At 35.9% G+C, this 11441-nt stretch overlaps 1 protein-coding gene across 1 annotated transcript; it reads left to right on the plus strand.

Annotated features, from left to right (window-relative positions):
* Positions 1–1857: 1857 nt before the first annotated feature.
* Positions 1858–7363, plus strand: LOC107794544 (pyrophosphate-energized vacuolar membrane proton pump-like). The gene is made up of 8 exons (XM_016617043.2): positions 1858–2748; positions 4096–4670; positions 4749–5128; positions 5372–5458; positions 5568–5898; positions 6170–6580; positions 6715–6774; positions 6865–7363. The coding sequence occupies exons 1-8, from the start codon at positions 2490–2492 to the stop codon at positions 7069–7071; spliced, it is 2310 nt and encodes a 769-aa protein (XP_016472529.1). The 5' UTR covers positions 1858–2489; the 3' UTR covers positions 7072–7363.
* Positions 7364–11441: the final 4078 nt, after the last annotated feature.

Genomic DNA, 11441 nt, shown 5'->3' on the forward strand with positions numbered 1-11441 from the left:
ATTTTATAAAATAACTGGCCGAACCGAAGCATTGACACCTCTACCTACCACTGTTCATGGAGTTATCAATGTTTAAGTTAAATTTTAAGAAAAGCGACATTTTTGAACGTCTAAATAAATTACAAAAATCCTTCCGGGTTGCCCAGCTGGTTTGGAGGGTGGTCATCCACATGGATGATCTAGGGTCGAATACCCCTCAATGCCTTTTGGGCTGAGGATGTCGCACAAGGCTTGCCTAGTACGGTTTACATCTCTGTGTGGTTTGCAGGCTATTACACAGGGGTAAGTTTACCCAGTATGCACAAAGTGCTCACCCGAAGGGCAGAGGTTGTGGGAGAGGTTGTAGCGGTTGCGATTTTCCCCTCTTACCAAAAAAATAAATTACAAAAACAAACAAAACTAAATAACAACAACGATAATATATCCATAGTGATCTCACAAGTGAGATCTCGGACGATTGGATGTACACAAAACTTACTCCTATTTTGTACAAAGTAAAAAGTACAGCTAAAAAACAAACAAAAAATAAAGAAGGATAAAAAAGGTAATATCCGATGGGAGGCATGCATGACGTTCAAAAAACGCATTCATATGCCATTTTCAGTTGCTCATCCAACTTGCAATTCAGCATTGAATTTATGCTGCTGAAACTGCACATTTGTAATTAACATTTTCCTTCTAGTTAATTATAGTGCATCTAATAAGAACATATATTCTATTTTAGTTATGACTCTTTTCATTCTAGAAATGCTCTAAATCATTTACCTATTCGCATTTTTTAATTCAAAACGATTAAATTGCTTAAAACTTGAAAATTGAGATGATGTTTATCTATTGCACAAGCTTTCAAGTATTACTCTAGTGATTTTGTTCCATTATCGATAAATTAACAGCTTATTTGGATGGTTGTTACATGTCATTTCATAATATACTATATTGTATTGTATTGTTTGATTAATACAATGTGTGGATAGATTGTATCGTTTGCCATCGTTTCATGATGTCACGCACCAAAAGTATGAAGAATAAACTTGCAACATTACTAAGAAAAAATAAGATACATAATAGAATTATTGTATAAAAAAATAGAATAAAGTAAGAAAATGCGATTATTTAATAATAATTAAAGAAGGGTAAAATCAGATAAAAGAGGAAGATAACGACGCCACCACACTAAATCCATCGTTACATAAAGTGACACTTTTTGTCGTTACGTAACGACGAATTTAAGGACACGATACAATAAAATTTAAGTAACAAACAAAACAAATATTGTACTTAAAATAATAATACAATACAATATAATATGTAACAACCATCCCAAACAAGCTGTAAGTTAAACTAATAGAATTGAACATGATGAGAAATATTATAATTGTGCTCTAACTTATATCTAACCACCTACTTCATGCCATTTATCTTAAGTGTCGTTTATCATTTTTATTATAAAGTATCAGATCTGGGATATGTATAGGTCATATTATACGTTTTCACATTATAAAATTATTGTCTATATTTTTCACATAATACATAATCCAAGTTTTGTACCAATAGAAAATTCTATTATAATTGAGCTAATCACTTTAGTACAAATGCTACTTTTTAAATATTCTTATGAAATTGAGAGAAGGTAATTTACCTAGGTGATTACTCTTTCTTAGTATTTCGTTTTCCTACCAAATTTATGTATCCCAAACTTACACGGTTCCACCTCATGGCTGACACTAGATTTATTTGGATAAGATTTTAGCTTTCACCAATTAAAACAAAAAAAGAGGATAAGATTTAGCTTAATTGGATCTAAGTGTATACTGTGTCTAATATGGAAAGTATTTAATATATTTTTGAATTTTATTTCGGTCACATTTCTAGGTTTGATACTTGTAGTAATACTACACTTCTTTAAGTTATTTTTAATACTATATGTGTAGTTATTCTAAAAATAGGTTACTTATAATTTTTATCAAAATACCAACTAATACTGATTAAAATATTTATTTCAATTTTTTTACGTATAATTAATTATGTCAATTAATAGATTCTTTTATCCAATGACCGGAAAACAGTGAATAGCGAGAAGAAAAGGTTAAAATGGAAAGAATGATCCAAAGATGCGTTAAAAATACGCCCTTTCCCTTTTTCCTTATTTTCCTTTATTTTTCTTGTTAGATTTCCCGCTCTACTCAAGTCCTGCGGAGTGTTCCAATCACGAGTATCGTTGCCGTCTGATCATCCTTGAATCATGCATTTAGCATAGAATCTAACGGCCAAAAGACGAATGTCCATCATAACTATGATAAAGACGTTCAATTTTCACAAAATCCTCGATCCTCCTCTTTTATCATCAGTATAAAATAGCAGCTAAGCTCCTTGTACTTCGGAAACCCTCCGAAAAGCCGTGAAACTCATTCTTCACTCGTTCCTCACCCTCCTCTTAGTTTTCTTTTAATATATTTTCCGGGCGAGGTCTTTTAGGGTTCCGGTAAAGGATGGGGTCGGCGTTGTTACCAGATCTTGGAACGCAAATAGTTATTCCAGTTTGCGCCGTCATTGGAATCGTGTTCTCTTTAGTCCAATGGTACCTTGTCTCGCGCGTGAAAGTCTCGTCGGAACGTGGAGCCACTTCTCCAAGCAGCAACAAAAACAACAAGAATGGATACGGCGACTGTTTGATTGAAGAAGAAGAAGGAATCAACGACCACAACGTTGTTGCTAAGTGCGCCGACATACAGAATGCCATATCTGAAGGTGAAATAAGTTCTTACTTTGGATCTCTTTATGTCCGTCTCAGATTTAGCTTCACTCCTACTTGTCTATATGTGCTCTTCTTTTCATCTCATTTTGCACATATATAAAAGAGTGCGAAATTTCGCCTTTGTTTCTATTTTGCCGTCTAAATTAAGTGATTATGGACCTCCTTGTGCTTGAAGTTAATTTTTTTTTATCGTATTCACTTAATGAGTTAAACATTTTATCGTGATATATCCTACGGCTTTGAGGTTGCTGAGTTCAGCTCTTCTGCGAGCTGGCTCTGACCCTGGATCTACCTTTGTTCGATTTGATTTTTATCAGCTTGCCTGGATTTCGATAGAATATAGTAAGCAAATTCTATTTTTGTGATGCTCAGTGAAGTAACTTTAAGTGGGAAACTTTGCTGATTCGCTGTCCTTATTGAAGCATCGTGGTTTTATTTTAATTAAGTTGCTTTTTAATAAATTGAGAGGTTTTCATTGCACTGCTTAGATTCACGTGACTATTATGGAATGAAAAAAGTCAGTTTTGCAGCCCTCTGTTAAATGGGAAGTTATAGGTTTAAGACTTTTTAGCGTATGTTTACACATGTTTAGGATGTTAGTGCTGTTTCAACTATGTTTATCATTTTTGAATATTTCAAAGTATGCAGCATCATTTTTAGTCAAAGCTGCATATTTGTTATTTCCTTAACCTGACTTTATCTTTAGTTGTCCCTAATCATTTTTGTTTGGTTGATAATAGTTGTGGTCGGTACTCTTTTCCTTGCACAATCGAACTTAATGAAATATATTGCTTGCTGTTTGAGTCATGAGGATTGCCTTGGCACTTTGTCTAAGTGGAACTACTTTGGAAAGTAGAACTGTTAAATGGTCAATTCCTGAAATTTGCAATCCCTTTTTAAAGCATTCTTCCGTTGTTCGTATTGTCTCATGTGGTTTTCTTGGGAGTAGCATGGAAGTGTGGTACATTTTTGGACTACTGCTATCTATATTATAATTAGGAGAAAACAATTTGGTTTGTCTAGCTTAAGCATGAAGCCTATCAAAACTTTGTGCATAATACACATGTTTATCATGTACAATTTGGACAAAATTCAAAATAAGCACACACTAAAAAGTCTGTCCCCAGTTAACTAGCATATGCAATTGAGTAGGTTTAGATATTATACTGCTGTCAAATTTTTTCCTTATTGGTTCTATTCTCAACATTTTCGCACGTTTTGATCTTGCTTTCCTCACGCACAAGCGTGCTTATAAATTAGGTTGTCTAGACCCGCACTACATGCTTGGTACCTTTTGTTCTTTACGACTATCTAATATCTGAAATGATTGCTTATGGCAGGGGCAACATCATTCCTTTTCACTGAATATCAGTATGTTGGTATCTTCATGATTGCTTTTGCAATCCTGATCTTCCTTTTCCTGGGCTCGGTTGAAGGCTTTAGCACTAGTAGCCAGCCATGTACTTACAACAAGGAGAAGAGGTGCAAGCCAGCCCTTGCAACTGCCATCTTCAGCACTGTATCCTTCTTGCTTGGTGCTATCACTTCCGTTATTTCTGGTTTCCTTGGGATGAAAATTGCAACATATGCGAATGCAAGAACAACTTTGGAAGCGAGAAAAGGTGTTGGGAAAGCTTTTATTGTAGCATTCAGGTCTGGTGCAGTGATGGGTTTTCTCCTTGCTGCCAATGGCCTTCTGGTTCTTTACATTGCCATTAATCTCTTCAAGCTATACTATGGTGATGACTGGGAGGGTCTTTTTGAGGCAATTACTGGCTATGGGCTTGGCGGATCCTCAATGGCTCTTTTTGGTAGGGTTGGTGGTGGTATTTACACCAAAGCTGCTGATGTTGGTGCTGATCTTGTTGGTAAGGTTGAAAGGAACATTCCAGAAGATGATCCCAGAAATCCTGCTGTAAGTTCAACTTCCCTCTTTAGGTGTATTTTATTCCCGACGATATCTTGTCAACAATCTATTTGTATATCTTTGCAGGTGATCGCTGACAATGTTGGGGATAACGTTGGGGACATTGCTGGAATGGGATCTGATCTTTTTGGTTCATATACTGAATCATCTTGTGCTGCTCTTGTGGTGGCTTCCATCTCGTCTTTTGGAATCGATCATGATTTCACTGCAATGTGTTATCCCCTGCTTATAAGCTCTATGGGAATCCTTGTTTGTTTGATAACCACCCTTTTTGCTACCGACTTTTTTGAAATTAAGGCTGTCAAGGAAATTGAACCAGCATTGAAGAACCAGCTTATTATCTCAACTGCTATCATGACAGTTGGAATTGCAATTGTTACATGGACTTGCCTTCCTTCTTCCTTCACCATCTTTAACTTTGGCACTCAGAAGGTTGTTAAGAACTGGTAAGTATCAACTTAACATTTGGAGAATATTATCCATGGAATATGACATACGTTATTAAATGTTACTGCATGAGAAGTGAGCTATGCTTTACAATATATTGTGAGGTTGAATAGGTCGCGATTTCTATTTCTTATCCACTGCTTGAATTTCATTTGTTTGGCTGCTGAATTTACAGCTGTGAAGATGTCCGTGTTCATGTAAAAAATGTGCTTAATGATTAATTAATTGGTCTGATTATGCAGGCAACTCTTTTTATGTGTGGCTGTTGGTCTTTGGGCTGGACTTATAATTGGATTTGTCACCGAGTACTACACTAGCAATGCTTACAGGTAAAAGTAGTAGTCTCACCTCATCCTGTGATGTTGTGCCTGTTATGTTGATAATCTTCAATTCTTCATCTTTGTCTTATTTCCTTTTTTCAATTGTTTCTGTTTGTAGCCCCGTCCAAGATGTAGCCGACTCCTGCAGGACTGGAGCCGCAACGAATGTTATTTTTGGCCTAGCTCTTGGATACAAATCTGTCATCATTCCTATCTTTGCTATTGCGATAGCTATCTTTGTCAGTTTTACTTTTGCTGCCATGTACGGTATTGCAGTTGCTGCTCTTGGAATGTTGAGCACCATTGCAACTGGACTGGCCATTGATGCATATGGACCTATCAGTGATAATGCTGGTGGCATTGCCGAGATGGCTGGCATGAGCCACCGGATCCGTGAAAGAACTGATGCCCTTGATGCAGCTGGAAACACCACTGCTGCAATTGGAAAGGTTTGTAACCCCATCTTTCTTCTATTCATCTTGCGAGCCTTTCTGGATCCTTCTTTTTTTCCCCTTCTCCAAATTCATCTTGTTCATAGTTGTTAACAAGTGGATGGTGATTATGTCTGTGGAGATTGAAATATTGTTCTATGATCCGTGTTTTGGCTCTCATCTCTTTAGTCTTTCTTATCTCTGTAGTCTTTCTTTCTGCTGTTGGCCTCCTTCTTCTTCCAATGCGTCTTCTCCTTTTTGTTAACTGTGGATATTCATTTCTTTCCAGGGCTTCGCCATTGGATCCGCTGCACTTGTGTCCCTGGCTCTGTTTGGTGCTTTTGTGAGTCGGGCTGGAATTTCAACGGTTGATGTCTTGACCCCACAGGTGTTTATTGGTTTGATTGTTGGAGCCATGCTTCCCTACTGGTTCTCTGCCATGACCATGAAGAGTGTGGGTAGTGCAGCTTTGAAGATGGTTGAGGAAGTTCGCAGACAATTTAACACCATTCCTGGTCTCATGGAAGGTCTTGTCAAGCCTGATTATGCCACTTGTGTTAAGATCTCAACCGATGCGTCTATCAAGGAAATGATTCCACCAGGTGCCCTAGTCATGCTTACTCCCCTCATAGTTGGTATTTTCTTTGGAGTGGAGACACTTTCTGGTGTCCTTGCTGGTGCTTTGGTTTCAGGTGTACAGGTACGATTACATTCCTTGCGCTTAAGATTTTGTAGTTTAGCATTCTGCTTAAGTTGGTTCTATAACCTAGTCAAATATGGGGCTTTTTAAAGAATTATATCCAAATTCTTCTCATTTGTTTCCAATCTTTACAGATAGCAATATCTGCATCAAACACTGGAGGTGCATGGGACAATGCCAAGAAGTATATTGAGGTATAGAAGACTCATCTCCCTATGTTTTAAAAAAAAAAATGTTATTTAGGAGACACTCATGAGTCCATTAACTTTTGATTTCTCTGTCAGGCTGGTGCTTCAGAGCATGCAAGGACTCTTGGCCCAAAGGGTTCTGAACCTCACAAGGCTGCTGTTATTGGTGACACAATTGGTGACCCCCTAAAGGACACTTCAGGCCCATCACTCAACATTTTGATCAAGCTTATGGCAGTTGAGTCACTCGTATTTGCTCCGTTCTTTGCCACTCATGGTGGTCTACTTTTCAAGATCTTTTAGGGCAGGTTGGAGCCGTTGCATAGACTTGTGGCATATCTTTCAGTCAACATCCTTGTCGAATATCCCCAAGCACAGGATTTTTAAATTAGTTGCTAGTGATAAGTGAAATTTTGGTGACTGATGATGATGATAATTGTCGCTGTAAGGAGGATAGAAGAAAATTGTAAGTCTTGTGGCACAATAGACTTAAGCTAGTGTATCAACTTTCTTCATACTTCATAGACACTAGTTTCCAATTTTGTCTGTATTGTCATTATCCACGTTTAAGATAATGGACCTATGTTTTCAGCTATTTTTCACGTCTTAAAGAAAGTAGGTTGTCGTTTCATCATCACATTCATCGGTAAATTGTTGGCTTTGTGTTCTCTGTCCCCTAGTCTTTCGTCTCTTTCTCTCTCTGGTGGGCTTGTCAGAAGAAAATAGCTAGTGAGCTAATATCAATATGTCTCGATTCAAAGGAAATGCCATCTTATGATTTTGTGCCTCTATCGGCATATACTTTCTGATTGTGCTGAATTAAAGCAAAATTCTTATGTAAGAGAATTGAGTCATTTTAGATTTTGTTCAGTAGTCTCTCTCTGGCGGGCTTGTTGCTGATAAGTATGTCAGAAGTTTTTCTTAAATTTTCATTTCTTTTGTTCAATTGGAAGTGCCGATCAGTGTCGTAGGAAATCTGTATCATCTTCACTCTGCAGAAAAGCGACGCGTACCTCATTTCATAGCCATAGTAGAATTTTCCGAGGAAAAAAGATTCTGTTAATTCTAAATCGGGAGCCAATATGCAGAAGTGAGCTTGAGACTACTTGATTGGGAAAATGACACTATATAGTCGCTCTTAAAATAATAGCCAAAAAATTATATATTTCTTGTATATATATACACATTTTTTATGTTATATACAAAAATTATATTCCTTCCGTTTCAATTTAGATGAACTAGTTTGACTCGACATGAAGTTTAAAAGAAAAAGAAACTTTTGAGACTTGTGGTCTTAAAAACTTAAGGGGTAAACTTTGTGGAGCCATGATATTTGTATGATTATAAAAACTTCTCATTAAGGGTAAAGTGGGTAAAATGAAGAGTTTAAATTTAAATTATTTTCAATTGTAAAAATATGTCATCTAAATTGAAATAGAGGGAGTACGCTTTTTCGTCTACCAAATATAAATAATTTCTGACGCGGGTTAAAAGTGAAAACCCCCGCTTGATTCACGTGATTCTTTTATTTAAGGACAATCAACAGAAAAATACTTTCAAATATCAATCAATTTTATTACCTACGGAAAGACAATGGTAAATCTGTATGATACAGATCGCTGTCACACCTATGTAACTAACTCTTTTTAATTTCCGGGGCTAATCAAATTGTAAAAATAGTGTGGAGTGGTCATTTCTTTACCTACAATTGAAAAATAGCCTTAGATAATATCCTAAGTTCTGTTATAAAATAAAGACTGTAAAGTAAAGAAATCGAAGACAAGTATAGAAGGAGATTGATATTTTTATTCAACTTCAAACTGTTGTACATAATGAACTGAAAACATCTCTATTTATAGAAGAAATGAATCAACTGCGAGGCTTTTCAGGAAGCAGCTGCAAGGCTTTTCTTTAGCTGCTTGAAAGCTATCTGCATGAGCTGCTTGTAACCTGCCTGTTTAATAAGAAGCTGCTGCAAATCATTTCATTGAGCTACTTGCAACCTGCTTGCATCAACTACTTATAGATAAACTTCAACAGAGTACTAAATGGATAATCTTCTTCAGGAAGATTATCTATAGCGGGGTAATAAATGGACATCCACAATAATTATTTTCATAACACCCCCCTTGGATGTTCATTAAAAGGTATTGTGCCTCGTTAAAACCTTACTAGAAAAAACCCGGTGGGAAAAATCCTAGTGAAAGAAAAATAGTACACATATTTAGTAATACGTATTTCTAGCTGCCTCATTAAAAACCTTATAAGTAAAACCCCGTGGGAAAAAACCTTAGTAAGGAAAAAAGAGTACATCGCATATTTTTCTCCCCCTGATAAAAACTTTGTTTCAAATATTTGAGTCTCCGCATTCCAATCTTGTATACCATCTTCTTAAAAGTTAAAGTTGGCAAAGATTTAGTGAATAAATCTGTCGGATTGTCACTTGAACGGATTTGTTGCACATCAATGTCATCATTTTTCTGAAGATCGTGTGTGTAGAATAATTTTGGTGAAATGTGCTTCGTTCTATCTCCTTTTACAAATCCTCCATTCAATTGGGCTATGTATGCAACATTGTCTTCGTATAAAATTATGGGTCTTTTATCACATTCCTCACATTTTTCTTGAATAAAATGAATCACTGATCTCAACCATATGCATTCCCTACTTGCTTTATGAATAACTATTATCTCACCATGATTTGAAGAAGTAGCAGCAATAGATTGCTTTGTGAGGCGTCATGATATGACAATACCTCCACATGTAAACACATACCCGATTTGAGATCGAACTTTATGGGGATCGGATAAATAACCTGCATCTGCATAACCAATATGATATGCGCCACCTTTGTTAGCATTAGCAAGATACATAAGTGCACCAATTGCACTGAGATAGAGTATTTCAGGACCAAGGAGTTCCTCATCCTCTTCTGGAGGTCAGAACGGATCCTTATTCACTTCAAGTGATCGAACACCCATTTGGTGTACTTAATGGGTGCGCTTTGTCCATGTAAAAGTGTTTTAAGATATTTTCTGTATAGACAGAATGATGGATAAAGATCCCGTCTGCTAAATATTCAATTTGCAGACTAAGACAGTTTTTCCCTTTGGATCTCTTCTGGAGTTCTTGTGAGATTTATGTCATTAACATAAACATCACGTATAACAAACTTTGATGTTGTTTTCTTTGTAAAAATGCATGGACAAGTGTCATCATTTATATAACCTTCATTCATCAATTTAGTGAGGCGATTATATCATATGCGCCCTGATTGTTTTAATTCATACTAAGATTTTTGTAATGATTGAGTACATTTCTCGAGACTTTGAATTATATGCTTTAAGCATTTTAAATCCTCCAGGGATCTTCATTTTGACTTAATCAAATGAGTCATAGAGGTTATGACTTGCATTTAGATGGCATGACATCTTCAGGTGTCTGGACTACAGGTCCGATCCTCACAATCATTTATAATATTGTGTACTATATTATATCAAATATATCTCCGACGATCATTTTGTATCGGTTCCTAAGCAACATAACTTGTTGAGATCTCATCACTTTCTTTATTTTCAGGTACCTGAACTTCTTCTGGAGTTTCATAAAATGTTATGTCGTGGGCTCTTCTAGAGCTCATTTCCTCCTCATTGTAATCATTTGCTCCTATCCTTTTCAAGGATTGTTACCTTTGGAACCGATCGGTTTACTACGCTTCATCCGTATATTAAACTTTACCCTTCAGGGATTTTAATTTTAATAGGAGCATTTGCAGCTGGAATATGATATTTAATTTTGGATCAGCAAATGCTTCTGGAATTTGACTTGAATTATCTTCTAGGCGAGGATCATATTAATGATAATTCGATTCATATAGCATATTTTTCAGTTGTTTATTTCATCCCCCAAATGTTAGAAAAACTAACTCATATCCCCAATCTTCTTTGAAAAATCTATCTTTGTGCATTGTGGTAGAGAAATTAATCATATACCACACATCAAAAGTTATTAGATAGTAAAAATATTTGGTTTCTGATCCTAAACCAATTGTGAGGGGAGGACTTATCATATTTTGTTGGTCTGATGCATACAAGTGTTGCTGCATGCAATTTAGAAAATCTTAGACCAACACATGAGGCTTTGTTCTCATAAGCAATAGTTTAGCCATTAATAGGAGGTATTCAATACTAAACTAGCTTGGATATAAACCAGCATCATCAAGATGAACTATCTTGATTTCATAATCTGAAAATTATGCTCTTAATTGAGAAAGACAATTTCAAATATCAAACTGTAGGTTGACAATAAACATACATGTAACCATCTTATATATGCATCTATAAGTGATTCACATGATAGGTGAATGAGCCCATATTCACCTTTTATATATATTTCAGAATTCGGGGATTTTAGTCCAACTTTAGTTGGTATAATCAAGTTTTTATGAGAACAAGCAACACAAGAGAATTTTGAAGAATCTTCTAGTTCTTCAGTATATGCTTATCTGAATTCTCAAATAGCTCATTTAAAAATGTCAAATGAAAGCTTCAAGTTTATCATGGCATGTGCTATCTCTAAGTAAACTTCTGATTTACTATGGCATAAACTTTTGCATCAGTAAACTTTCTGATTTACTGTGATACATGATGTAGTACAAATTTGAAGAATAAGGC

Source organism: Nicotiana tabacum, chromosome 4 (assembly GCF_000715075.1).
Source record: "Nicotiana tabacum cultivar K326 chromosome 4, ASM71507v2, whole genome shotgun sequence".
In the NCBI taxonomy this organism is placed as follows: domain Eukaryota; kingdom Viridiplantae; phylum Streptophyta; class Magnoliopsida; order Solanales; family Solanaceae; genus Nicotiana; species Nicotiana tabacum.

Coding starts and splice junctions, on each gene's coding strand:
- LOC107794544 (XM_016617043.2), top strand. CDS start 2,490: ATGGGGTCGGCGTTGTTACCAGATCTTGGAACGCAAATAGTTATTCCA. Junction 5,129..5,371: donor CAGAAGGTTGTTAAGAACTG/GTAAGTATCAAC, acceptor CTGATTATGCAG/GCAACTCTTTTTATGTGTGG. Junction 5,899..6,169: donor CCACTGCTGCAATTGGAAAG/GTTTGTAACCCC, acceptor ATTTCTTTCCAG/GGCTTCGCCATTGGATCCGC.